Source organism: Oncorhynchus mykiss, chromosome 10 (genome assembly GCF_013265735.2).
Source record: "Oncorhynchus mykiss isolate Arlee chromosome 10, USDA_OmykA_1.1, whole genome shotgun sequence".
In the NCBI taxonomy this organism is placed as follows: domain Eukaryota; kingdom Metazoa; phylum Chordata; class Actinopteri; order Salmoniformes; family Salmonidae; genus Oncorhynchus; species Oncorhynchus mykiss.
The window spans coordinates 5,143,998-5,171,634 of record NC_048574.1 but is presented as its reverse complement, the minus strand read 5'-3'; the positions used below and the strand labels follow the sequence as shown (position 1 = coordinate 5,171,634).

The 27,637-nt window shown below is 45.5% G+C and overlaps 1 protein-coding gene across 1 annotated transcript in view; it reads left to right on the top strand.

Moving 5' to 3' along the window:
• Positions 1–27,131, top strand: part of LOC110533265 (relaxin receptor 2-like) — a 136,291-nt gene extending 109,160 nt beyond the window's left edge. The window contains exons 16-22 of the mRNA XM_036934549.1: positions 14,848–14,993; positions 16,526–16,621; positions 20,203–20,371; positions 20,820–20,906; positions 21,324–21,455; positions 21,988–22,085; positions 24,746–27,131. Coding sequence (XP_036790444.1) covers positions 14,848–14,993; positions 16,526–16,621; positions 20,203–20,371; positions 20,820–20,906; positions 21,324–21,455; positions 21,988–22,085; positions 24,746–24,919 — 902 coding nt within the window. The 3' untranslated portion in view covers positions 24,920–27,131. The remainder of the gene's footprint in view (positions 1–14,847; positions 14,994–16,525; positions 16,622–20,202; positions 20,372–20,819; positions 20,907–21,323; positions 21,456–21,987; positions 22,086–24,745) is intronic.
• Positions 27,132–27,637: the final 506 nt, after the last annotated feature.

Genomic DNA, 27,637 nt, shown 5'->3' with positions numbered 1-27,637 from the left:
TGACCAGCTGCATAAATGAGTGTTACCCCGTGGCACTCACATCTGTACCATGAAAAACTTTGATAGGCTCACATTAACACCCTCATTCCAGACCCACTCCAATCCCCAACAGATCCACAGATGACGCATTCTCTATTCCACTCCACACTGCCCTTTCCCACCTGGACAAAAGGAACACCTAGGTGACAATGTTGTTCATTGACTACAGCTCGGCGTTCAACACCATAGTGCCCTTCAAGCTCATCACTAAGCTAAGGACCCTGGGAATAAACCCCTCCCTCTGCAACTGGATCCTGAACCTCCTAATGGGCCCGACCCCAGGTGGTGAAGGTAGGCAACCACCCGCTCCACCACGCTGACCCTCAACACTGAGGACCCTCAGGGGTGCATGCTTTGTCCTTCCAGATCTCCATCACCAGCCGCCTACGCCTGCAGACCTGTTCCCTGTTCACCCACAACTGCCTGGCAGCGCACGACTCCCAACACCGTCATTACGTTTGCCAACTACACAACGGTGGTAGGACTGATCACCGAGGATGAGCCTACAGGGAAGAGGTCAGTGTGGTGCAGAGACAAAAACCTCTCCTTCAACCCCAGATATACAAAGGAGCTGATCATGGACTACAGGAAATGGAGGGCCGAGCACGCACCATCCACATCGACGGGGCTTTAGCGGAGCAGGTCGAGAGCTTTAAGTTTCTCTGTGTCCAGGATCACCAAGGATCTATCATGGTCCAAACACACCAAAACAGTGGTGAAGAGGGCACGACAAAACCTTTTCCCCCTCAGGAGACTGAAAAGATTAGGCATGGGTCCTCAGATCATCAAAAGGTAATACAGCTGCACCGTTGAGAGCATCTTGACTGGCTGCATCACCGCCTGGTATGGCACCTGCTCGACATCTGACTGCAAGGCACTACAGAGGGTAGCAAATAGTATAGAGATCCTGCTACAGAGGGGGGTAGTAGATAGTATAGAGGTCCTGCTGCAGAGGGGGGTAGTAGATAGTATAGAGGTCCTGCTACAGAGGGTAGTAGATAGTATAGAGGTCCTGCTACAGAGGGTAGCAAATAGTATAGAGGTCCTACTGCAGAGGGGGGTAGTAGATAGTATAGAGGTCCTGCTGCAGAGGGGGGTAGTAGATAGTATAGAGGTCCTGCTGCAGAGGGGGGTAGTAGATAGTATAGAGGTCCTGCTACAGAGGGGGGTAGTAGATAGTATAGAGGTCCTGCTACAGAGGGTAGTAGATAGTATAGAGGTCCTGCTACAGAGGGTAGTAGATAGTATAGAGGTCCTGCTATAGAGGGTCGTAACTGGCCTAGCACATATCCTTGAGCATTGTTTAGACTCAATTTAAAAAATCGCTTACTGATTAATTAAACTAAATAGCTAAACGCTACTAAAACCAAGTTCCTGTTGTCCTCTAGGTCTCGTAATAAAGACCCTGAGTAGCCTCCTGTCTGCTCATTGAATGGATTTGAAAATACAATCTACAGGAATGCTGTTTTTATAATCTTTAGAGTCAGTCTCCTTCATCACTTTGGACAATTTTTCAGAACATCAGCGCATTTTGTATAGTTCTGTCGGCTCTGACTTGCAGAAGGGCTCAGCGTTGGCTAGTTTTTGTAGCCCCCACCCTAACTCTGCTCACGTACTAACTGAAGATCCAGTCATATTCAGACCCGCTCTCTGGACCGGCTGGTTCTGGAGGTCCCGCGGGTCTCCACTGACCTGGGGGGAAATCATTTCAGTTGTTATGCCTCAGCTCGTGGAATAACCTTTAGGCCAGCTAGAAATTAGATTTGTTGGTCTCCCTCCCATTTGGGGTTGCAAGTAGTCTAGTGGTTAGAGTGTAGGGGGGGGGGGGGGGGGGGGGGGGCAGGTAGTCTAGTGGTTAGAGTGTAGGGGGGGGCAGGTAGTCTAGTGGTTAGAGTGTAGGGGGGGGGGACAGGTAGTCTAGTGGTTAGAGTGTAGGGGAGGCAGGTAGCCTAGTGGTTAGAGTGTAGGGGGGGGGGCAGGTAGTCTAGTGGTTAGAGTGTAGGGGGGGCAGGTAGCCTAGTGGTTAGAGTGTAGAGGGGGCAGGTAGTCTAGTGGTTAGAGTGTAGGAGGGGCAGGTAGCCTAGTGGTTAGAGTGTAGAGGGGGCAGGTAGCCTAGTGGTTAGTGTGTAGAGGGGGCAGGTAGTCTAGTGGTTAGAGAGTAGAGGGGGCAGGTAGTCTAGTGGTTAGAGAGTATTGTTATTTCACTGTGACAGCCTCGTTATTGTTATTTCACTGTAACAGCCTGTCGTGGTAATTTCCTGTATTACTAAACATTGAGAGAGCAAACCGCACACAAGTCAGAGTTATATTATAAAGTCCATCTTTTAATTATATATGAGCTTCACCATAGTCCTGTTTGACTCTCAGATCAATTCAGTGTCTATAAATGAATTCTCTGAGAGTGTTTACAAAATGGCAACTGAGATCTTTTATAGCAAAGATCCACCCCCTAGTCGACATGACAAACCACAGGTCTTAGGAAAACTGCACAAAGGAAGACTTTTACTTGAGAGAGGAGTATCCCATCCAGATAGCATTAGCTATAAATTATCGTTCAGTTTGGTCTCCTAAACTAAGTTCTTATCTCGTTCTTGGTACAACATAGTACCAAACCATTACCTCATCCAATGGCATATATCAATTGTCAATTCTAGATACTCCCATCTCAAAAACACCCCCTCGTGGACAAGCTCACCGAGAAAGTGAGCCTCTTAGGTCATATACTAAATCAAGATAAGGGCAACCTCAGAGGGGACACACAATAGTTAGACACATTCCCATAAGAAGACAAGCCTCCATTCTGTCCTCCTCCCCTTCTGATTTTCTGCATAGCATCACAGATACATGGACATATGAAGACAACCCTGAACTCTCCCCTCTCTGGGCCCCTAGTGAGTAAGCCCTGGAGAAGAGAAAACGGCAAACTGCCAACAGTATTATCCAAAAGAAATCATCCTCATGACAAATATCTCACATAAGCATTATTATGTAAATAAAACATATTATATATCAATGTTACCTAACTAATTCTGATTCAGCTACGACAAGCCTCGTTATTGTTATTTCACTGTGACAGCCTCGTTATTGTTATTTCACTGTGACAGCCTCGTTATTGTTATTTCACTGTGACAGCCTCGTTATTGTTATTTCACTGTGACAGCCTCGTTATTGTTATTTCACCGTGACAGCCTCGTTATTGTTATTTCACTGTAACAGCCTCGTTATTGTTATTTCACTGTGACAGCCTCGTTATTGTTATTTCACTGTGACAGCCTCGTTATTGTTATTTCACTGTGACAGCCTCGTTATTGTTATTTCACTGTGACAGCCTCGTTATTGTTATTTCACTGTGACAGCCTCGTTATTGTTATTTCACTGTGACTGCCTCGTTATAGTTATTTCACTGTGACAGCCTCGTTATTGTTATTTCACTGTGACGGCCTCGTTATTGTTATTTCACTGTGACAGCCTCGTTATTGTTATTTCACTGTAACAGCCTCGTTATTGTTATTTCACTGTGACAGCCTCGTTATTGTTATTTCACTGTGACAGCCTCGTTATTGTTATTTCACTGTGACAGCCCCGTTATTGTTATTTCACTGTGGCAGCCTCGTTATTGTTATTTCACAGTGGCAGCCTCGTTATTGTTATTTCACTGTGACAGCCTCGTTATTGTTATTTCACTGTGACGGCCTCGTTATTGTTATTTCACTGTGACGGCCTCGTTATTGTTATTTCACTGTAACAGCCTCGTTATTGTTATTTCACTGTGACAGCCTCGTTATTGTTATTTCACTGTGACAGCCTCGTTATTGTTATTTCACTGTGACAGCCTCGTTATTGTTATTTCACTGTGACAGCCTCGTTATTGTTATTTTACTGTGACAGCCTCGTTATTGTTATTTCACTGTGACAGCCTCGTTATTGTTATTTTACTGTGACAGCCTCGTTATTGTTATTTCACTGTGACAGCCTCGTTATTGTTATTTCACTGTAACAGCCTCGTTATTGTTATTTCACTGTGACAGCCTCGTTATTGTTATTTCACTGTGACAGCCTCGTTATTGTTATTTCACTGTGACAGCCTCGTTATTGTTATTTCACTGTAACAGCCTCGTTATTGTTATTTCACTGTGACAGCCTCATTATTGTTATTTCACTGTGACAGCCTCGTTATTGTTATTTCACTGTGACAGCCTCGTTATTGTTATTTCACTGTGACAGCCTCGTTGTTGTACAGTCATGGTCAAATGTTTTGAGAATGACACAAATATTAATTTTCACAAAGTCTGCTGTCTAGGTTTGTATGATGGCGATTAGCATATACTCCAGAATGTTATGAAGAGTGATCAGATGAATTGCAATTAATTGCAAAGTCCCTCTTTGCCATGCAAATGAACTGAATCCACAAAAAAACATTTCCACTGCATTACAGCCCTGCCACTAAAGGACCAGCTGACATCATGTCAGTGATTCTCTCGTTAACACAGGTGTGAGTGTTGACCAGGACAAGGCTGGAGATCACTCTGTCATGCTGATTAAGTTTGAATAACAGACTGGAAGCTTCAAAAGGAGGGTGATGCTTGGAATCATTGTTCTTCCTCTGTCATCCATGGTTACCTGCAAGGAAACATGTGCCGTCATCACTGCTTTGCCCAAAAAGGGCTTCGCAGGCAAGGATATTGCTGCCAGTAAGATTGCACCTAAATCAATCATTTATTGGATAATCACGAACTTCAAGGAGAGCGGTTCAATTGTTGTGAAGAAGACTTCAGGGCGCCCAAGAAAGTCCAGCAAGCGCCAGGACCGTCTCCTAAAGTTGATTCAGCTGCGGGATCGGGGCACCACCAGTACAGAGCTTGCTCAGGAATGGCAGCAGGCAGGTGTGAGTGCATCTGTACGCACAGTGAGGCAAAGACTTTTGAAGGATGGCCTGGTTTCAAGAAGGGCAGCAAAGAAGCCACTTCCCTCCAGGGAAAAACATCAGGGACAGACTGATATTCTGCAAAAGGTACAGGGATTGGACTGCTGAGGACTGGGGTAAAGTCATTTTCTCTGATGAATCCTCTTTCCGATTGTTTGGGGCATCCGGAAAAAAGCTTGTCCAGAGAAGATAAGGTGAGCGCTACCATCAGTCCTGTGTCATGCCAACAGTAAAGCATCCTGAGACCATTCATGTGTGGGGTTGCTTCTCAGCCAAGGGTGTGGGCTCACTCACAATTTTGCCCAAGAACACAGCCATGAATAAAGAATGGTATCAACACATCTTCCGAGAGCAACTTCTCCCAACCATCCAGGAACAGTTTGGTGACGAACAATGCCTTTTCCAGCATGATGGAGCACCTTGCCAAAAGTGATAACTAAGTGGCTCGGGGAACAAAACATCAATATTTTGGGTCCATAGCAAGAAACTCCCCAGACCTTAATCCCATTGAGAACTTGTGGTCAATCCTCAAGAGGCGGGTGGACAGACAGACCCACAAATTCTGACAAACTCCAAGCATTGATTATGCAAGAATGGGCTGCCATCAGTCAGGATGTGGCCCAGAAGTTAATTGACAGCATGCCAGGGAGGATTGCAGAGGTCTTGAAAAAGAAGGGTCAACACTGCAAATATTGACTCTTTGCATCAACTTCATGTAATTGTCAATAAAAGCCTTTGACACTTATGAAATGCTTGTAAATATACTTCAGTATTCCATAGTAACATCTGACAAAAATATCTAAAGACACTGAAGCAGCAAACTTTGTGGAAATTAATATTTGTGTCATTCTCAACTTTTGACCACGACTGTATATTGTATATTTAATACCATAACAGTGTCATCGTAATCAATACCATAACAGGTGTCATCATAATCAATACCATAACAGGTGTCATCGTAATCAATACCATAACAGGTGTCATCATAATCAATACCATAACAGGTGTCATCGTAATCAATACCATAACAGGTGTCATCATAATCAATACCATAACAGGTGTCATCGTAATCAATACCATAACAGGTGTCATCATAATCAATACCATAACAGGTGTCATCGTAATCAATACCATAACAGGTGTCATCATAATCAATACCATAACAGTGTCATCGTAATCAATACCAAAACAGGTGTCATCGTAATCAATACCATAACAGTGTCATCATAATCAATACCATAACAGTGTCATCATAATCAATACCATTACAGGTGTCATCATAATCAATACCATAACAGGTGTCATCATAATCAATACCATAACAGTATCATCATAATCAATACCATAACAGTGTCATCATAATCAATACCAAAACAGGTGTCATCGTAATCAATACCATAACAGTGTCATCATAATCAATACCATAACAGTGTCATCATAATCAATACCATAACAGTGTCATCATAATCAATACCATAACAGTGTCATCATAATCAATACCATAACAGTGTCATCATAATCAATACCATAACAGGTGTATATAATATATTAATGTGTATATATAATACCATAACAGGTGTATATAATATATTAGTATGTATATATGTATTTTTTGTACATCCTCGTCATTTAGATTTTTTTGTGTTACTATTTCCTTTATTTTCTTGTTTTCTAATGTTTTCTTGCTTTTTAACTCTGTTGGGAAAGGTAAAGTCTACACCTGTTGTATTCAGCGACAAGTCAAATTGGAAAACCTGATTTGATTATGCAGCCTTATCTCTCTATGTCCACGTGGCCAGATCCTTCCAGCTTCTATCTCCCCAGTGTAGATCTCTGTCAAGGTAAATGCCTCAGCAGGCCAGGCAGGTCTAAATGACACTCAGCAGGCCAGGCAGGTCTGAATGAAACTCAGCAGGCCAGGCAGGTCTAAATGACACTCAGCAGGCCAGGCAGATCTAAATGAAACTTGGCAGGTCTAAATGACACTCAGCAGGCCAGGCAGGTCTAAATGACACTCCGCAGGCCAGGCAGGTCTAAATGACACTCAGCAGGCCAGGCAGGTCTAAATGACACTCAGCAGGCCAGGCAGGTCTAAATGACACTCAGCAGGCCAGGCAGGTCTGAATGAAACTCAGCAGGCCAGGCAGCTCTAAATGAAACTCAGCAGGCCAGGCAGGTCTGAATGAAACTCAGCAGGCCAGGCAGGTCTAAATGACACTCAGCAGGCCAGGCAGGTCTGAATGAAACTCAGCAGGCCAGGCAGGTCTAAATGACACTCAGCAGGCCAGGCAGATCTAAATGAAACTTGGCAGGTCTAAATGACACTCAGCAGGCCAGGCAGGTCTAAATGACACTCCGCAGGCCAGGCAGGTCTAAATGACACTCAGCAGGCCAGGCAGGTCTAAATGACACTCAGCAGGCCAGGCAGGTCTAAATGACACTCAGCAGGCCAGGCAGGTCTAAATGACACTCAGCAGGCCAGGCAGGTCTAAATGAAACTCAGCAGGCCAGGCAGGTCTGAATGAAACTCAGCAAGCCAGGCAGGTCTAAATGAAACTCAGCAGGCCAGGCAGATCTAAATGAAACTCAGCAGGCCAGGCAGATCTAAATGAAACTCAGCAGGCCAGGCAGGTCTAAATGACACTCAGCAGGCCAGGCAGGTCTAAATTCCACTCAGCAGGCCAGGCAGATCTAAATGAAACTCAGCAGGCCAGGCAGGTCTGAATGAAACTCAGCAGGCCAGGCAGCTCTAAATTAAACTCAGCAGGCCAGGCAGGTCTAAATGACACTCAGCAGGCCAGGCAGGTCTAAATTACACTCAGCAGGCCAGGCAGGTCTAAATGACACTCAGCAGGCCAGGCAGATCTAAGTAAAACTCAGCAGGCCATGCAGGTCTGAATGAAACTCAGCAGACCAGGCAGGTCTAAACGAAACTCAGCAGGCCAGGCAGGTCTAAATGACACTCAGCAGGCCAGGCAGGTCTAAATGACACTCAGCAGACCAGGCAGATCTAAATGAAACTCAGCAGGCCAAGCAGATCTAAATGAAACTCAGCAGGCCAGGCAGGTCTGAATGAAACTCAGCAGGCCAGGCAGATTTAAATGACAACAGCCAAGAAGCCAACATTATACTTACCGAGCCCCCATCTATCCTCTTTCACCTCAGCCAGCCCCATCTATCTCCTTTCACCTCAGCCAGCCCCATCTATCTCCTTTCACCTCAGCCAGCCCCATCTATCTCCTTTAACCTCAGCCAGCCCCATCTATCCTCTTTAACCTCAGCCAGCCCCATCTATCCTCTTTAACCTCAGCCAGCCCCATCTATCCTCTTTCACCTCAGCCAGCCCCATCTATCTCCTTTCACCTCAGCCAGCCCCATCTATCTCCTTTAACCTCAGCCAGCCCCATCTATCCTCTTTCACCTCAGCCAGCCCCATCTATCCTCTTTAACCTCAGCCAGCCCCATCTATCCTCTTTAACCTCAGCCAGCCCCATCTATCTCCTTTCACCTCAGCCAGCCCCATCTATCTCCTTTCACCTCAGCCAGCCCCATCTATCCTCTTTAACCTCAGCCAGCCCCATCTATCTCCTTTAACCTCAGCCAGCCCCATCTATCTCCTTTCACCTCAGCCAGCCCCATCTATCTCCTTTCACCTCAGCCAGCCCCATCTATCTCCTTTCACCTCAGCCAGCCCCATCTATCCTCTTTAACCTCAGCCAGCCCCATCTATCTCCTTTTACCTCAGCCAGCCCCATCTATCCTCTTTCACCTCAGCCAGCCCCATCTATCTCCTTTCACCTCAGCCAGCCCCATCTATCTCCTTTAACCTCAGCCAGCCCCATCTATCTCCTTTAACCTCAGCCAGCCCCATCTATCCTCTTTAACCTCAGCCAGCCCCATCTATCTCCTTTCAACTCAGCCAGCCCCATCTATCTCCTTTCACCTCAGCCAGCCCCATCTATCTCCTTTAACCTCAGCCAGCCCCATCTATCTCCTTTCACCTCAGCCAGCCCCATCTATCTCCTTTAACCTCAGCCAGCCCCATCTATCTCCTTTCACCTCAGCCAGCCCCATCTATCTCCTTTCACCTCAGCCAGCCCCATCTATCCTCTTTAACCTCAGCCAGCCCCATCTATCTCCTTTCAACTCAGCCAGCCCCATCTATCTCCTTTCACCTCAGCCAGCCCCATCTATCTCCTTTAACCTCAGCCAGCCCCATCTATCTCCTTTCACCTCAGCCAGCCCCATCTATCTCCTTTAACCTCAGCCAGCCCCATCTATCTCCTTTCACCTCAGCCAGCCCCATCTATCTCCTTTCACCTCAGCCAGCCCCATCTATCTCCTTTAACCTCAGCCAGCCCCATCTATCTCCTTTCACCTCAGCCAGCCCCATCTATCTCCTTTCACCTCAGCCAGCCCCATCTATCTCCTTTCACCTCAGCCAGCCCCATCTATCTCCTTTCACCTCAGCCAGCCCCATCTATCCTCTTTAACCTCAGCCAGCCCCATCTATCCTCTTTCACCTCAGCCAGACCCATCTATCTCCTTTCACCTCAGCCAGCCCCATCTATCCTCTTTAACCTCAGCCAGCCCCATCTATCCTCTTTAACCTCAGCCAGCCCCATCTATCTCCTTTCACCTCAGCCAGCCCCATCTATCTCCTTTCACCTCAGCCAGCCCCATCTATCTCCTTTAACCTCAGCCAGCCCCATCTATCTCCTTTCACCTCAGCCAGCCCCATCTATCTCCTTTCACCTCAGCCAGCCCCATCTATCTCCTTTCACCTCAGCCAGCCCCATCTATCTCCTTTCACCTCAGCCAGCCCCATCTATCCTCTTTAACCTCAGCCAGCCCCATCTATCCTCTTTCACCTCAGCCAGCCCCATCTATCTCCTTTCACCTCAGCCAGCCCCATCTATCTCCTTTCACCTCAGCCAGCCCCATCTATCCTCTTTAACCTCAGCCAGCCCCATCTATCCTCTTTAACCTCAGCCAGCCCCATCTATCCTCTTTAACCTCAGCCAGCCCCATCTATCTCCTTTAACCTCAGCCAGCCCCATCTATCTCCTTTCACCTCAGCCAGCCCCATCTATCCTCTTTAACCTCAGCCAGCCCCATCTATCCTCTTTAACCTCAGCCAGCCCCATCTATCCTCTTTAACCTCAGCCAGCCCCATCTATCCTCTTTAACCTCAGCCAGCCCCAGACACTTTTTTTCAGTGTAGGTGAAAAGTTTTAGACTGATCCAGTGAACTATTGCATTTCTGTACATAAGAAGAAGAACTTAAGTCAATTGAATTGAATGAAATTTAAATAACTTACTTTCTACACATCCGCATAGTAATGTTTATGTTGACATCATGTATGTATTTTTATTTACAATGATTATTACAAAAGATAAGTATGGTTACAACTACCATGTAGCATAAGGTTGAAACATTCTTCCTTCTAAAAAAAAACATTTTTTATAATTACAATGGTCCTGGAAATATTCTAAGGTCGTGTTGTGGGTTGTCTACAATAATTCATAATTCTCTTTATACGTTTTAAAATATCTGGAAAAAAAATACATTTCCCAGAATGCATTAGATCAAACACTGCAGTGTGGAAGGGAACACGACAAAGAAAAATACTCTTTCACATCTTTTGAGTTATTATCAAGTAATATTTATATAAATATATATATTTAAATATATTATATATATATATTTTATAAATATAATATTTATATCTGTATCCTTTGCATTAATAAGTCACATATCCATTTGTCACACCCTGGCCATAGAGAGGCTTTTATTCTCTATTTTGGTTAGACCAGGGTGTGACTAGGGTGGGCATTCTAGTTTCTTTATTTCTATGTGTTTGGCCGTGTATGGTTCTCAATCAGGGACAGCTGTCTATCGTTGTCTCTGATTGGGAATCATACTTAGGCAGCCAAATTTCCCACCTGTGTTTTGTGGGGAGTTATTTTCTGTTTAGCTGTTTAGTTGCCTGACAGAACTGTGCGCTTTCGTTGTTCTACGTTGTTATTTTGTTGTTCAGTTTAATAAATATCATGAACGCTGCACCTTTTCTCCTTCTTCAACCCACGAGAGTCGTGACACCATTTTACAAAATATTTGTTACCTCCCTCTCTACCCCAAACCCTACCTCCCTCTCTACCCCAAACCCTACCTCCCTCTCTACCCCAAACCCTACCTCCCTCTCTACCCCAAACCCTACCTCCCTCTCTACCCCAAACCCTACCTCCCTCTCTACCCCAAACCCTACCTCCCTCTCTACCCCAAACCCTACCTCCCTCTCTACCCCAAACCCTACCTCCCTCTCTACCCCAAACCCTACCTCCCTCTCTACCCCAAACCCTACCTCCCTCTCTACCCCAAACCCTACCTCCCTCTCTACCCCAAACCCTACCTCCCTCTCTACCCCAAACCCTACCTCTATTTCTCTACCCCAAACCCTACCTCCCTCTCTACCCCAAACCCTACCTCCCTCTCTACCCCAAAACCTACCTCCCTCTCTACCCCAAAACCTACCTCCCTCTCTACCCCAAACCCTACCTCCCTCTCTACCCCAAACCCTACCTCCCTCTCTACCCCAAACCCTACCTCCCTCTCTACCCCAAACCCTACCTCCCTCTCTACCCCAAACCCTACCTCCCTCTCTACCCCAAACCCTACCTCCCTCTCTACCCCAAACCCTACCTCCCTCTCTACCCCAAACCCTACCTCCCTCTCTACCCCAAACCCTACCTCCCTCTCTACCCCAAACCCTACCTCCCTCTCTACCCCAAACCCTACCTCCCTCTCTACCCCAAACCCTACCTCCCTCTCTACCCCAAACCCTACCTCCCTCTCTACCCCAAACCCTACCTCTATTTCTCTACCCCAAACCCTAACCTCCCTCTCTACCCCAAACCCTACCTCTATCTCTACCCCAAATCCTACCTCCCTCTCTACCCCAAACCCTACCTCCCTCTCTACCCCAAACCCTACCTCCCTCTCTACCCCAAACCCTACCTCCCTCTCTACCCCAAACCCTACCTCCCTCTCTACCCCAAACCCTACCTCCCTCTCTACCCCAAACCCTACCTCCCTCTCTACCCCAAACCCTACCTCCCTCTCTACCCCAAACCCTACCTCCCTCTCTACCCCAAACCCTACCTCCCTCTCTACCCCAAACCCTACCTCCCTCTCTACCCCAAACCCTACCTCCCTCTCTACCCCAAACCCTACCACTATTTCTCTACTCCAAACCCTACCTCCCTCTCTACCCCAAACCCTACCTCCCTCTCTACCCCAAAACCTACCTCCCTCTCTACCCCAAACCCTACCTCTATTTCTCTACCCCAAACCCTACCTCCCTCTCTACCCCAAACCCTACCTCCCTCTCTACCCCAAACCCTACCTCCCTCTCTACCCCAAACCCTACCTCCCTCTCTACCCCAAACCCTACCTCCCTCTCTACCCCAAACCCTACCTCCCTCTCTACCCCAAACCCTACCTCCCTCTCTACCCCAAACCCTACCTCTATCTCTACCCCAAACCCTACCTCCCTCTCTACCCCAAACCCTACCTCCCTCTCTACCCCAAACCCTACCTCTATCTCTACCCCAAACCCTACCTCCCTCTCTACCCCAAACCCTACCTCCCGCTCTACCCCAAACCCTACCTCCCTCTCTACCCCAAACCCTACCTCCCTCTCTACCCCAAACCCTACCTCCATCTCTACCCCAAACCCTACCTCCCTCTCTACCCCAAACCCTACCTCCCTCTCTACCCCAAACCCTACCTCCCTCTCTACCCCAAACCCTACCTCCCTCTCTACCCCAAACCCTACCTCCCTCTCTACCCCAAACCCTACCTCCCTCTCTACCCCAAACCCTACCTCCCTCTCTACCCCAAACCCTACCTCTATCTCTACCCCAAACCCTACCTCCCTCTCTACCCCAAACCCTACCTCCCTCTCTACCCCAAACCCTACCTCTATCTCTACCCCAAACCCTACCTCCCTCTCTACCCCAAACCCTACCTCCCTCTCTACCCCAAACCCTACCTCCCTCTCTACCCCAAACCCTACCTCCCTCTCTACCCCAAACCCTACCTCTATCTCTACCCCAAACCCTACCTCCCTCTCTACTCCAAACCCTACCTCCCTCTCTACCCCAAACCCTACCTCCCTCTCTACCCCAAACCCTACCTCCCTCTCTACCCCAAACCCTACCTCCCTCTCTACCCCACACCCTACCTCCCTCTCTACCCCAAACCCTACCTCTATTTCTCTACCCCAAACCCTACCTCCCTATCTACCCCACACCCTACCTCCCTCTCTACCCCAAACCCTACCTCTATTTCTCTACCCCAAACCCTACCTCCCTATCTACCCCACACCCTACCTCCCTCTCTACCCCAAACCCTACCTCCCTCTCTACCCCAAACCCCACCACCCTCTCTACCCCAAACCCTACCTCCCTCTCTACCCCAAACCCTACCTCCCTCTCTACCCCAAACCCTACCTCCCTCTCTACCCCAAACCCTACCTCCCTCTCTACCCCAAACCCTACCTCCCTCTCTACCCCAAACCCTACCTCCCTCTCTACCCCAAACCCTACCTCCCTCTCTACCCCAAACCCTACCTCCCTCTCTACCCCAAACCCTACCTCTATTTCTCTACCCCACACCCTACCTCTATCTCTCTACCCCACACCCTACCTCTATCTCTCTACCCCAAACCCTACCTCTATTTCTCTACCCCACACCCTACCTCTATTTCTCTACCCCACACCCTACCTCTATTTCTCTACCCCACACCCTACCTCTATTTCTCTACCCCACACCCTACCTCTATTTCTCTACCCCCTCCCTCTAATTCTTAAGACAGTCTAACAAGCTGGAAACTGGTCATCAGACACACATGAGAACACTCATGTGGAATGGGAAACTGAGCATTGAACTGCTACATGGTGAGAAGATGAAGTAGGGTTTAATCAGAGAGATAGATAGAGGCCTCTAGTGTCTTTTAGGTGTGGGGGCAGCACCATTGAGAACATTCATCATTTTGAAGTAGTACACTGGGTGGGAATTCCTCTTGGTTAAGGAAGGATCACATTTATTTTTTATTTTACCTTTATTTAACTAGGCAAGTCAGTTAAGAACAAAGTATTTTCAATGATGGCTTAGCAACAGTGGGTTCACTGCCTTGTTCGGGGGAAGAACGACAGATTTGTACCTTGTCAGTTCGGGGATTCGATCTTGCCTTTCGGTTACTAGTCCAACGTCCGCCCCAGAATTCCATCCAGGTCACCAGGAGGGATCAGCCATCAGATAAAATACTTGTGGGAAAAAATTCCATAACTGCAGGTGGTAGAAGATAGTCAACCTTGGCCCTTATTCCTATTCAAACAACACCCTCCAGGTGGCAGTATGCACCCCCCCTTGAATACCAACTCATACATAGTCGAAGAAGACCAATCTGGAATGTTATTATAGCACTGTCTAATCCACTCTCTCTCTCTCTCTCTCTCTCTCTCTCTCTCTCATTCCCTCTCATTCCCTCTCATTCTCTCTCTCTCTCTCTCTCAATCTCTCTCTCTCTCTCTCTCTCTCTCTCTCTCTCTCTCTCTCTCTCTCTCTCTCTCTCTCTCTCTCTCTTTCTCTCTCTCTCTCTCTCTCAATCTCTCTCTCTCTCTCTCTCTCTCTCAATCTCTCTCTCTCTCTCTCTCTCTCTCTCTCTCTCTCTCTCTCTCTCTCTCTCTCAATCTCTCTCAATCTCTCTCTCTCTCTCTCTCTCTCTCTCTCTCTCTCTCTCTCTCTCTCTCTCTCTCTCTCTCTCTCTCTCTCTCTCTCTCTCTCTCTCTCTCTCTCTCTCTCTCTCTCCCTCCCTCAGGTGCAGACTGCCTGATGGGTGTGTACCTGTTCTTTGTCGGTGTGTTTGATGTGAAGTTCCGAGGGGAGTACAATCGTAACGCTCTCCTGTGGATGGAGAGTGTGGAATGTCGAACCATCGGATTCCTGGCTATGCTCTCCTCAGAGGTGAATTAACACGTGCAAACACACACAAACACACACACCTGTATATGGTGAGAGAGTCCTAAGAGATGCCAGGATTGTTCCAGAACGTTGTGTCCTGTCTCTGGGGCCAACTGTCAATGTTTTTAATATATTTCCTCTCCCAATAAATGTGTTCCAAATGGCACTCTGTTCCCTATATGGTGCAGGGGGGCCATTTAGGAGGCGGGGGGGGGGGGGGGGGGGGGGGGGGGGCATTTAGGGGGCATTTAGGAGGTAGGGGGCAATTTAGGAGGCATGGGGGCCATTTAGGAGGTAGGGGGCCATTTAGGAGGCAGGGGGGGCTCTGTTCTAGCAGTCCTAGTCCCTTCAGACAGACAGACTGACTGACAGACAGGGTTCCATTTAGGAGGCAGGGGGCCATTTAGGAGGCAGGGGGCCATTTAGGAGGATCACTCTGTTCTAGCAGTCCTAGTCCCTTCAGACAGACAGACTGACTGACAGACAGGGTTCCATTTAGGAGGCAGGGGGCCATTTAGGAGGCAGGGGGCCATTTAGGAGGATCACTCTGTTCTAGCAGTCCTAGTCCCTTCAGACAGACAGACTGACTGACAGACAGGGTTCCATTTAGGAGGCAGGGGGCCATTTAGGAGGCAGGGGGCCATTTAGGAGGCAGGGGGCCATTTAGGAGGCAGAGGGGCATTTAGGAGGCAGGGGGGCATTTAGGAGGCAGGGGGCCATTTAGGAGGCAGGGGGGCCATTTAGGAGGCAGGGGGCCATTTAGGAGGCAGGGGCCATTTAGGAGGTAGAGGGCCATTTAGGAGGCATGGGGCCATTTAGGAGGCAGGGGGGACATTTAGGAGGCAGGGGCCCATTTAGGAGGCAGGGGCCATTTAGGAGGTAGAGGGCCATTTAGGAGGCATGGGGCCATTTAGGAGGTAGGGGGCCATTTAGGAGGCAGGGGCCATTTAGGAGGCAGGGGCCATTTAGGAGGTAGAGGGCCATTTAGGAGGCATGGGGCCATTTAGGAGGTAGGGGGCCATTTAGGAGGTAGGGGGCCATTTAGGAGGTAGGGGGCCATTTAGGAGGCAGGGGCCATTTAGGAGGCAGGGGGCCATTTAGGAGGCATGGTGCCATTTAGGAGGTAGGGGGCCATTTAGGAGGTAGGGGGCCATTTAGGAGGCAGGGGGCATTTAGGAGGCATGGGGCCATTTGCGACTCAGACTGAGTTTTTAAACTGTTTCTTCTCATCCTCGTGCATTTTAACACTGGAGGATCACTCTGTTCTAGCAGCCTGAGTCCCTTTAGACAGGCAGGCAGGCAGGCAGACAGACAGGCAGGCAGACAGACAGACAGGCAGGCAGACAGACAGACAGACAGGCAGGCAGAAACAGGCAGACAGAGACAGGCAGACAGGCAGACAGACACAGACAGACAGACACAGAGACAGGCAGACACAGACAGACACATAGACAGACATACACAGACAGACAGACAGACTGGCAGACTGTAGTTAGCTGTCCTGTCTGAGCTGTGTGTTTGTCACTCTGTTCCAGGTATCTGTTCTGCTGCTGACCTACCTGACTGTGGAGAAGTTCCTGGTCATCGTGTTTCCCTTCAGTCACCTGAGACCTGGAAAACTACAGACTGCGGTGAGTCACACTACATGCACCTTCTGTAACGCTACTTAAACCTGCTATAACAAGGTCATGAACAGGTTATAACTTACAACCAGACCAACTACAAACTGTGGTGCTTAAACAGGTCGTAAACATGTCATTACCACAGGAAGCTGACAATTTTTATTTTACCTTTATTTTACTAGGCAAGTCAGTTAAGAACAAATTCTTATTTACAATGACGGTCTAGGAACAGTGGGTTAACTGCCTTGTTCAGGGGCAGAACGGCAGATTTGTACCTTGTCAGCTCGGGGATTCGAACTTGCAACCTTTCGGTTACTAGTCCAACGCTCTAACCACTAGGCTACCCTGCCCTACCCTACCCTGCCACTAGGCTACCCTGCCCTACCCTACCCTGCCACTAGGCTACCCTGCCCTACCCTACCCTGCCACTAGGCTACCCTGCCCTACCCTACCCTGCCACTAGGCTACCCTGCCCTACCCTACCCTGCCACTAGGCTACCCTGCCACCCCACTAACAGGCCCTTTTTGAAATCTCGTAGATCGATACTATATCGATATTATATCGATATTATAAAGCCTTCCGCCATACCTGGTCTCAGGGACGGCTAACTCTGAGGGCTAACTCTGAGGGCTAACTCTGAGGGCTAACTCTGAGGGCTAACTCTGAGGGCTAACTCTGTCGGCTAACTCTGTCGGCTAACTCTGTCGGCTAACTCTGACGGCTAACTCTGACGGCTAACTCTGACGGCTAACTCTAAAATGTGATGAAAATTGTATTGATCTCCGAGGCTCTCTAAAATGTGATGAATTGTATTGATCTCCGAGGCTCTCTAAAATGTGATGAATTGTTCTGATCTCCGAGGCTCTCTAAAATGTGATGAATTGTATTGATCTCCGAGGCTCTCTAAAATGTGATGAATTGTTCTGATCTCCGAGGCTCTCTAAAATGTGATGAACTGGTGCCTCTGGGGCAATTCAGACTGCTGATTGAGGACCTTTACTGAAGAATGTGTTTTTCTGTTATTGGGTTTTATGTGTTTTGCTTTTAACGTATTGATGTGTATATCGCTGTGCTAGTGATGTGTATAGTGTATACTGATGTATATTGATATGACGATGGTGTGTATTGATGTGTATTGGTGTGTATTGATGTGTATTGGTGTGTATTGATGTGTATTGGTGTGTACTGGTGTGTATTGGTGTGTACTAATGTGTATTGGTGTGTACTGATATGTATTGGTGTGTACTGATGTGTATTGGTGTGTAGTGATATGTATTGGTGTGTACTGATGTATATTGGTGTGTGCTGATGTGTATTGGTTTGTACTAATGTGTATTGGTGTGTATAGATGTGTATTGGTGTGTACTAATGTGTATTGGTGTGTATAGATGTGTATTGGTGTGTATTGGTGTGTATATATGTGTATTGGTTTGTACTAATGTGTATTGGTGTGTATAGATGTGTATTGGTGTGTACTAATGTGTACGGGTGTGTATAGATGTGTATTGGTGTGTATAGATGTGTATTGGTGTGTACTAATGTGTATTGGTGTGTATAGATGTGTACTGATGTATATTGGTGTGTGCTGCTGTGTATTGGTGGGTATAGATGTGTATTGGTGTGTACTGATGTGTATTGGTGTGTACTGATGTGTATATGTGTATTGGTTTGTACTAATGTGTATTGGTGTGTATTGATGTGTACTAATGTGTATTGGTGTGTATAGATGTGTATTGATGTGTATAGGTGTGTATTGATGTGTACTAATGTGTATTGGTGTGTATAGATGTGTATTTGTGCACTGATGTGTATTGGTGTGAATAGATGTGTATTGGGGTGTATTGGTGTGTATTGGTGTGTATAGGTGTGTATAGATGTGTACTGATGTGTATTGGTGTGTACTGATGTGTATTGGTGTGTATAGATGTGTATTGGTGTGTACTGATGTGTTTTGGTGTGTATAGATGTGTATTGGTGTGTATAGATGTGTATTGGTGTGTACTGATGTGTATTGGTGTGTATAGATGTGTATTGGTGTGTATAGATGTGTATTGGTGTGTATAGATGTGTATTGGTGTGTATAGATGTGTATTGGTGTGTATAGATGTGTATTGGTGGGTATAATAGATGTGTATACAGAGCTCATCTGAGAAAGAGACCGCTGTGTTTCCATTCTAGTATGTTCCATTCTAGTATATTCTACTCTGTTCTGTTCTATTCTGTTCTTTTCTATTCTATTCGACTCTACTATGTTCTGTTCTATTATATTCTAGTTTGTCCTATTCTGTTCTATTCTATTCTAGTGTTTTCCATTCTAGTATGTTCTGTTCTGTTCTACTCTAGTATGTTCCATTCTAGTATGTTCTCTTCTATTATAGTATGTTCTGTTCTATTCTAGTATGTTCTGTTATATTCTAATATGTTCAATTCTAGTATGTTGTATTCTTTTCTATTCTGTTCTATTCGATTATACTATGTTCTATTCTGTTGTAGTCTATTATAATATGTTCTGTTCTATTCTGTTCTTTTCTATTCTAGTATGTTCTGTTCTATTCTGTTCTATTCTATACTAGTATGTTCTATTATATTATGTTCTGTTCTATTCTATTCTAGTATGTTCTGTTCTATTCTATTCTAGTATGTTCTGTTCTATTCTATTATGTTCTGTTCTATTCTAGTATGTTCTGTTCTATTCTATTCTATTATGTTCTGTTCTATTCTATTCTAGTATGTTCTGTTCTATTCTATTATGTTCTATTCTATTCTAGTATGTTCTGTTCTATTCTATTATGTTCTGTTCTATTCTATTATTTTCTGTTCTATTCTAGTATGTTCTGTTCTATTCTATTCTATTATGTTCTGTTCTATTCTATTCTAGTATGTTCTGTTCTATTGTGTTCTGTTATATTCTAGTATGTTCTATTCTGTTATGTTCTGTTCTATTCTATTCTAGTATGTTCTGTTCTATTCTGATCTATTCTGTTCTATTGTATTCTGTTCTGTTCTATTGTATTCTGTTCTGTTCTATTGTATTATGTTCTGTTCTATTGTATTCTGTTCTGTTCTATTGTATTCTATTCTGTTCTGTTCTATTGTATTCTATTCTATTCTGTTCTATTGTATTCTGTTCTGTTCTATTCTATTCTGTTCTGTTCTATTGTATTCTATTCTGTTCTATTGTTTTGTATTCTATTCTGTTCTATTGTATTCTGTTCTGTTCTATTCTATTATGTTCTGTTCTATTGTATTCTATTCTGTTCTATTGTATTGTATTCTATTCTGTTCTATTGTATTCTATTCTATTCTGTTCTATTCTATTCTATTCTGATCTATTGTATTCTATTCTGTTCTATTGTATTCTATTCTGTTCTATTGTATTCTATTCTGATCTAGTGTATTCTATTCTGTTCTATTGTATTGTATTCTATTCTGTTCTATTGTATTGTATTCGGTTCTATTGTATTTTATTCTATTCTGTTCTATTCTATTCTGTTCTATTGTATTCTATTCTGTTCTGTTCTATTCTATTCTGTTCTATTGTATTCTACAGTATCCAGTGTCCTTTAGTGCTACCATCTCCTCCCACTAGGTGGTGCTGTTATCTATCTGGGTGCTGGGGTTCATCATCGCCGTGGTTCCCCTGATGAACGAGGACCTGTTTGGGAACTACTATGGTCGTAACGGGGTCTGCTTCCCCCTACACTCTGACAGACAGGAGAAGCCCACTGCTAAAGGATACTCTATCGGCATATTCCTGGGTACAGTGTGTGGTACAGCATGGATGTGCTTGTTGGTTAAAGGGATGCTTGTTGGGTAAAGGGATGCTTGTTGGGTAAACTATTCTCTGGACTCTCTTTGCAGTATGCAACCCCCTCAAGTTTGTTTACCAACTCATACAAGTAGTAGAAGAAGACCGATCTGGAAAGTTATTATAGCACTGTCTAATCCACTCTCTCTCTTATTTATTTATATATATATAGGTCTGAACTTGGCACTGTCTAATCCAATCTGTCTCTCTCTCTCTCTCTCTCTCTCTCTCTCTCTCTCTCTCTCTCTCTCTCTCACTCTGTCTCTGTCTCTGTCTCTGTCTCGTTCTCTCTCTCTCTCTCGTTCGCTCTCTCTCTCTCTCGTTCGCTCTCTCTCTCTCTCTCTGTCTCGTTCTCTCTCTCTCTCTCGTTCTCTCTCTCTCTCTCTCTCTCTCTCTAGGTCTGAACCTGGCAGCATTCCTAGTGATCGTGTTCTCTTACTCCTCCATGTTCTACTCCATCTACAAGACTGGTATCAACGCTACAGGTAAAGTTTAATTTCTCCAGAACCATATCTCTACCAGCTTGTTCTGTTACAGACCTGAGGAGCAGGCTACCCTGAGGAGCAGGCTACACAGAGACGTGGCTGTAGCTAACAGGTTCTTATGTTACAGACCTGAGGAGCAGGCTACACAGAGACGTGGCTGTAGCTAACAGGTTGTTCTGTTACAGACCTGAGGAGCAGGCTACACAGAGACGTGGCTGTAGCTAACAGGTTGTTCTGTTACAGACCTGAGGAGCAGGCTACACAGAGACGTGGCTGTAGCTAACAGGTTGTTCTGTTACAGACCTGAGGAGCAGGCTACACAGAGACGTGGCTGTAGCTAACAGGTTCTTCTGTTACAGACCTGAGGAGCAGGCTACACAGAGACGTGGCTGTAGCTAACAGGTTGTTCTGTTACAGACCTGAGGAGCAGGCTACACAGAGACGTGGCTGTGGCTAACAGGTTCTTCTTCATCGTCTTCTCTGACGCCCTCTGCTGGATCCCCATCTTCCTGGTCAAGATACTGTCCCTGCTGCAGGTCGAGATACCAGGTAAATACTGTCCCTGCTGCAGGTCGAGATACCAGGTAAATACTGTCCCTGCTGCAGGTCGAGATACCAGGTAAATACTGTCCCAGCTGCAGGTCGAGATACCAGGTAAATACTGTCCCTGCTGTAGGTCGAGATACCAGGAAAATACTGTCCCTGCTGCAGGTCGAGATACCAGGTAAATACCGTCCCTGCTGCAGGTCGAGATACCAGGTAAATACTGTCCCAGCTGCAGGTCGAGATACCAGGTATATACTTCCCCTGTCCTAAATATGTAGGAAAACAAGTACACACACACACACACACCAACCCTCCTACACACCACACACACACACACACCACCCCTCCTGCACACCACACACACACCACCCTTCCTACACACCACACACACCACCCTCACTACACACACCTCTAACCAGGGGCGCAACAATTGTTTTTTTAGAAGTGGTGGGGACATTTTCCCCTCCAGTCCCCATGTGAATGTCCCCCCCTCCCCCGGCCTCTAACTCCCTCTCTCTCTCCCTCCCTCCTCCAGGTACCATCTCATCCTGGGTGGTGATCTTTATATTACCCATCAACAGTGCCCTGAACCCCATCCTCTACACCCTGACTACCAGCTTCTTCAGAGAACAGGTAGTGTTTAGTAGTAGCGGGACCAATGGGACTTTGTTCAAAAGGAGTGTGCACTATATAGGGAATAGGGTGCTATTTAGGGACGTAGCCTCTCGTTGTTGTTTTGTTGTTGTTGTTGTTTTGTTCAGTTTACACGCCACCGTGGGTAAATAAATACCTTTATCAAATCAAATCTAACGTTATTATTATATACATACACGTGTTTAGCAGATGTTATTGCGGGTGTAACGAAATGCTTGTATACTGTTCGGGAAAGAATTCAGACCTGTTGACTTTTTTCAAATTTTGTTAGTTTACAGCCTTATTCCAATTGAAATTGGGTTCAAGTCCAGGCTCTGACTGGGCCACTCAAGGACATGTCTCAAAGCCCACTCCTGCGTTGTCTTGGCTGTGTGCTTAAGGTCCTGAGCGCTCTGGAGCAGGTTTTCATCAAGGATCTCTCTGTACTTTGCTCCGTTCATCTTTCCCTCGATCCTGACTTGTCTCTGAAAAACATCCCCACAGCATGATGCTGCCACCACCATGCTTCACCGTAGGGATGGTGCCAGGTTTCCTCCAGATGGGATTCAGGCCAAAGATTTCAATCTTGGTTTCATCAGACCAGGTCAATCTTGTTTCTCGTGGACTAAGTCCTTTAGGTGCCTTTTGGCAAACTCCAAGCGGGCTGTCATGTGCCTTTTACTGAGTAGTGGCTTCCGTCTGGCCACTCTACCATAGAGGCCTGATTGGTGGAGTGCTGCAGAGATGGTTGTCCTTCTGGAAGAGGTTCTCCCATCTCCACAGAGGAACTCTGGAGCTCTGTCAGAGTGACCATTGTTGTGGAAATATTGAATCAAATATTTCTCAGATACCGGCACTTGTAAATTCAATTAGACTTTATTACAAAAGTAAATGAAGCTGAGCCATGGATTAACTGATCTCTCCAGTCGCAGTACTCAGATTTTATACTTTTTCACTCTTGCATAACGTACACATAGTCACTCCTTTCTATGTAAATGATTAATAACCTTTGGCCTTTCTCCACCCTTATCTTTCTGTCTCATATCTGACTTGTTTATGCTCATTTTACATTGGTATTAATACAAAACATAATAAAACATTTATTGCATATATATGTTGCTAATATAAGAAGTACTTGAATATTAATACAAACATGTCTTCCTGGTACATATCACGTCTTCCTGGGATATATAATGTCTTCCTGGTACATAACATGTCTTCCCGGTGCATATCATGTCTTCCTGGTACATAACATGTCTTCCTGGTACATAACATGTCTTCCTGGTACATAACATGTCTTTCTGGTACATATCATGTCTTCCTGGTACATAACATGTCTTCCTGGTACATATAATGTCTTCCTGGTACATATAATGTCTTCCTGGTACATAACATGTCTTTCTGGTACATATCATGTCTTCCTGGTACATAACATGTCTTCCCGGTACAGATACATAGCTTGTGGTTCTAGTATTGATTAATTAAAGTGCATATTCAATGATCTTCACATGTTCAGGTCTATGTTTCCTGTGAATGATTAACCCATATACGTGTCCAGTAGCCTTCGCAAGAGCAGACATGGCCCAGAACGGTCAAGTCTATGTTGCCTCAACTTGCCACATTCACATAGATTCTGCCTACGTTCTGTTTAACTCTATGTTGATCCACCTTGGTACACTTCCATGGCCTTCATTCTGCTGACACGTGTTTAATAATTAACCCCGTATTGATTCTGCTCACTACTTCTGAGAAAACAGTATAGGTATTGGAAAAATTCCCAAAGTACTGAAAATTCTCTAACACCATCGGGTTCTTGGTCACCTGGTAATCAGGCGCACTACGGTTGTGTCATCTGCAAACTTGATGATTGAGTTGGAGACGTTGTGGCCGTCATGGGTGAGCAGGGAGTACAAGAAGGGGGCTGAGTACACACCCTTGTGGGGCTCCTGTGTTGAGGATCAGCGACGTGGAGGTGTTGATTCCTACCTTCACCATAAGGGGGGTGGCCCATCTGGGTCCAGGACCCAGTTGCAAAGGGCGGGGTTCAGACCCAGGTCCCCAACCTTGATGATGAGCTTGGAGAGTATGAAGGCAGTGGTGTTGAAGGCCGAGCAATAGTCCATAAACAGCATTCTTACATAGGTATTCCTCTTGTCCAGATGGGATAGGGCAGTGTGCCGTGTGATGGCGATTGCATCGTCTGTGATTCTATTGGGGCGGTAAGCAAATTGGACTGGGTCTAGGGTGTCAGGAAAAGGTGTAGGTGATATGATCCCTTGACTAGTCTCTCAAAGCACTTCACGATGACGGAAGTGAGTGCTACGGGGCGACAGTCATTTAGTTCAGTTACCTTTAGCTTTCTTGGGTACAGGAACAATGGTGGACATCTTGAAGAAAGTGAGGACAGCCAACTGGGATAGGGAGAGATTGAATATGTCCGTAGACACTCCAGCCAGACACATATATAAAGACACATAGATAACGACACATACAGTATATAAATAGATACAGTACATATATTTATATACTTAATATTATTTGTATTTTGCCTTTATTAAAAGTCATTAAAGTAATTGAGAACACGACAATTTATCTGAAAATGATTCATTTAATTAATTTTTTTAATGGATTTATTCTGTCGTCTGTTTAACAACTTACAGGTGGAGGTCCTGCTGTGTCGTTGGCAGAGAAGGTCGACCCTGAAGAAGAACAGGAAGAGCCTGACCTCTACTGTATACATAGAGGACTCAAGGAATACACTCAACCAGCCTCCAGCATACCTACCTACTGTACCCCGGGTACCACTGACTGATATGGATCCTCGCTACGGGTGAAGGGGAGGTGGTATGAGTGGGGGGCACCCTCGTCATGGGAAGGGGGGAGTGAGAAAGGAGGAGGGAGAGTATGAATGAGAGAGAGGGAGAAAAAAACGTCGGCACCCCTGATGACCTATCTGCCCAGCATGTCTGATAAGGCTCATTTGCTACCGGTGAGAGAGAACTAGACTGCTGCATATGAATGGCCCGTTAGGACCAGGGCTGTTCTGAAGAGGGCTGTTTTGAGACTAATGGATAGGGTTATTACTACCGCAAATTAAAATGCCCTTTGGGTACAATAACCTATTCGTTCTCAAAAGCTCCAAGCCTTTCAACTGGAGCAAACTCACCTCTTCCACAGTACAGTACCAATGACACAAATGGCACACAGACAAATGTGTAGCGCCCACCTGTCGGGGACGAGGAGAGGATGAATGGTGTGTTTACATATGAACTTTTCGTCAACAAACCTCCCTTTGTTTGTTTGTACATATTCTACTCAATGGTGTGTTCCTTTTAACCTTCTGTTGCTGGGTAGTCTTAAAAAAGTCTTTAGAAAAAAAATCTACTTTGAAACAAAAGTATACACCTCACACACGTGGTTATGGGCTTATAGAAGAAGTTATCTCAGATACAGAGTTGAAAATGTATTCAATGTTGAGTTTGCATTCCAGTATTACACTTTATGTACATCACAGAAGACTGAACTATAACAAAACCGTTTGACATAGAAACATCGGATTTATCGGCGTCATTTTTTACACATTTTAAATGTTAATTAATTATGCAATTATGAAAAAATATTGCTAACATTTCACCCATGACGCCACTAGAGGGCGTCATTTCACTGCAGGAACTAGTGAACTTTCTCCCTAATCTGCGTGCCAAAAGGCACCCGGTTTCCTAAATTGGGCATTACTTTTGACCAGGGCCCAGAGTAGTGCACCTTATAGGGAACAGGGTGCTATTTGGGGTACTTCCCTGGTTCTCTGTTCCTTTACTGACGCTCACCTGGAATGGCATGTCTGTGTGCTAATTGGGATACTTCCCTGGTTCTCTGCTCCTTTACTGACTCTCACCTGGAATGACCTGTCTGTGTGCTAATTGGGATACTTCCCTGGTTCTCTGTTCCTTTACTGACTCTCACCTGGAATGGCCTGTCTGTGTGCTAATTGGGATACTTCCCTGGTTCTCTGCTCCTTTACTGACTCTCACCTGGAATGACCTGTCTGTGTGCTAATTGGGATACTTCCCTGGTTCTCTGCTCCTTTACTGACTCTCACCTGGAATGACCTGTCTGTGTGCTAATTGGGATACTTCCCTGGTTCTCTGCTCCTTTACTGACTCTCACCTGGAATGGCCTGTCTGTGTGCTAATTGGGATACTTCCCTGGTTCTCTGCTCCTTTACTGACTCTCACCTGGAATGACCTGTCTGTGTGCTGTACATTTTCAGCTGTATCTTAAGCCGACTCTGGGTCGGTGCCACGTCTCACTTTACCTGCGACTGTACATGAGTAGCCTTGTCCGAGGAAGAACGGCTCACAGGGCAGGAGCCCCTGTTTCTGTAGAGTGGAGCAGCTTCAACGAACATCCCGACAGGAAAATCGCACGTTTTCGGGAAACACTTCACAGGATGATATTTCACATTTAGTTTCACAATAACCTTTCTCATGTGGATTACATTTCTCACATGATATTTCACAATAACCTTTCACATTTTTTTCTAGGAGAGATTCACAAGCCCTGCAAAAACAAAGGTGAGTCGTTATGATGAACACAGTGTTTTCAACTTGAACACGTGACACATTTTGTCATACATGGCTACATTGTGTATGTTTCTGTGTGCAGTCATTAATATTTAACATGCCCTCAACTGGGATCGGTTCACAGCCATTCCAATCTTCCTGTTTAGTCATTAATATTTAACATGTCCTCAACTGGGATTTGAACTCACAACCTCTTGGTTCACAGCCGTTCCAATCTTCCTGCTAGGCCACCATGTCAGTAACTGATTTCACCTGTATTGCTACACTTTGGACTTCAAAGTAAATCTGAGTTAAGGATTGGTGTCCCACTAGCAGGACAACTTCGGGTGAAACTGGAGAGCGTGCAATTCAAATAAAATGATGGATATTAAACATTTATGTACATACAAGTGTCTTATATCGGCTGAAAGCTTAAATTCTTGTTAGTCTAACTGCACTGTCCGATTTACAGTAGCTATTACAGCGAAAACATACCATGCGATTGTTTGAGGACGGCGCACCACATCAAAATATTTTTCCAACGGCACAGGTTTCATACATTCACAAATAGCGATGAAATATTCACTTACTTTTTTAAAATCGGATTTGTCATCCAAAGGGTCCCAGCTATAACATGTAGTGCCGTTTTGTTTGATAAAATCCTCCTTTAAATCCCAAAAAGTCAGTTTAGTTGGCGCCATCGATTTGAGTAATCCACTCGTTTAACTTGCAGAGAAAGGAATCTGAAAATCTACCCCTAAACTTTGTTTCAACAAGTCAAAATATGTTTCTATTTACTCCTCAGATCCCTAAAATGTAATCAAACTATAATATGTATTACTGAAAGAAGTATGTTCAATAGGAAACCCATTTTAGCAGGTGTGTAATGTCTTCACGGCGTGAGCAAACATGAATTTCCAAGACTGTGTCCTTCTACTAAAACTGTTATTTCTTATACGTTTTTGAAGTTACAAGCCTGAAACCTTGAAC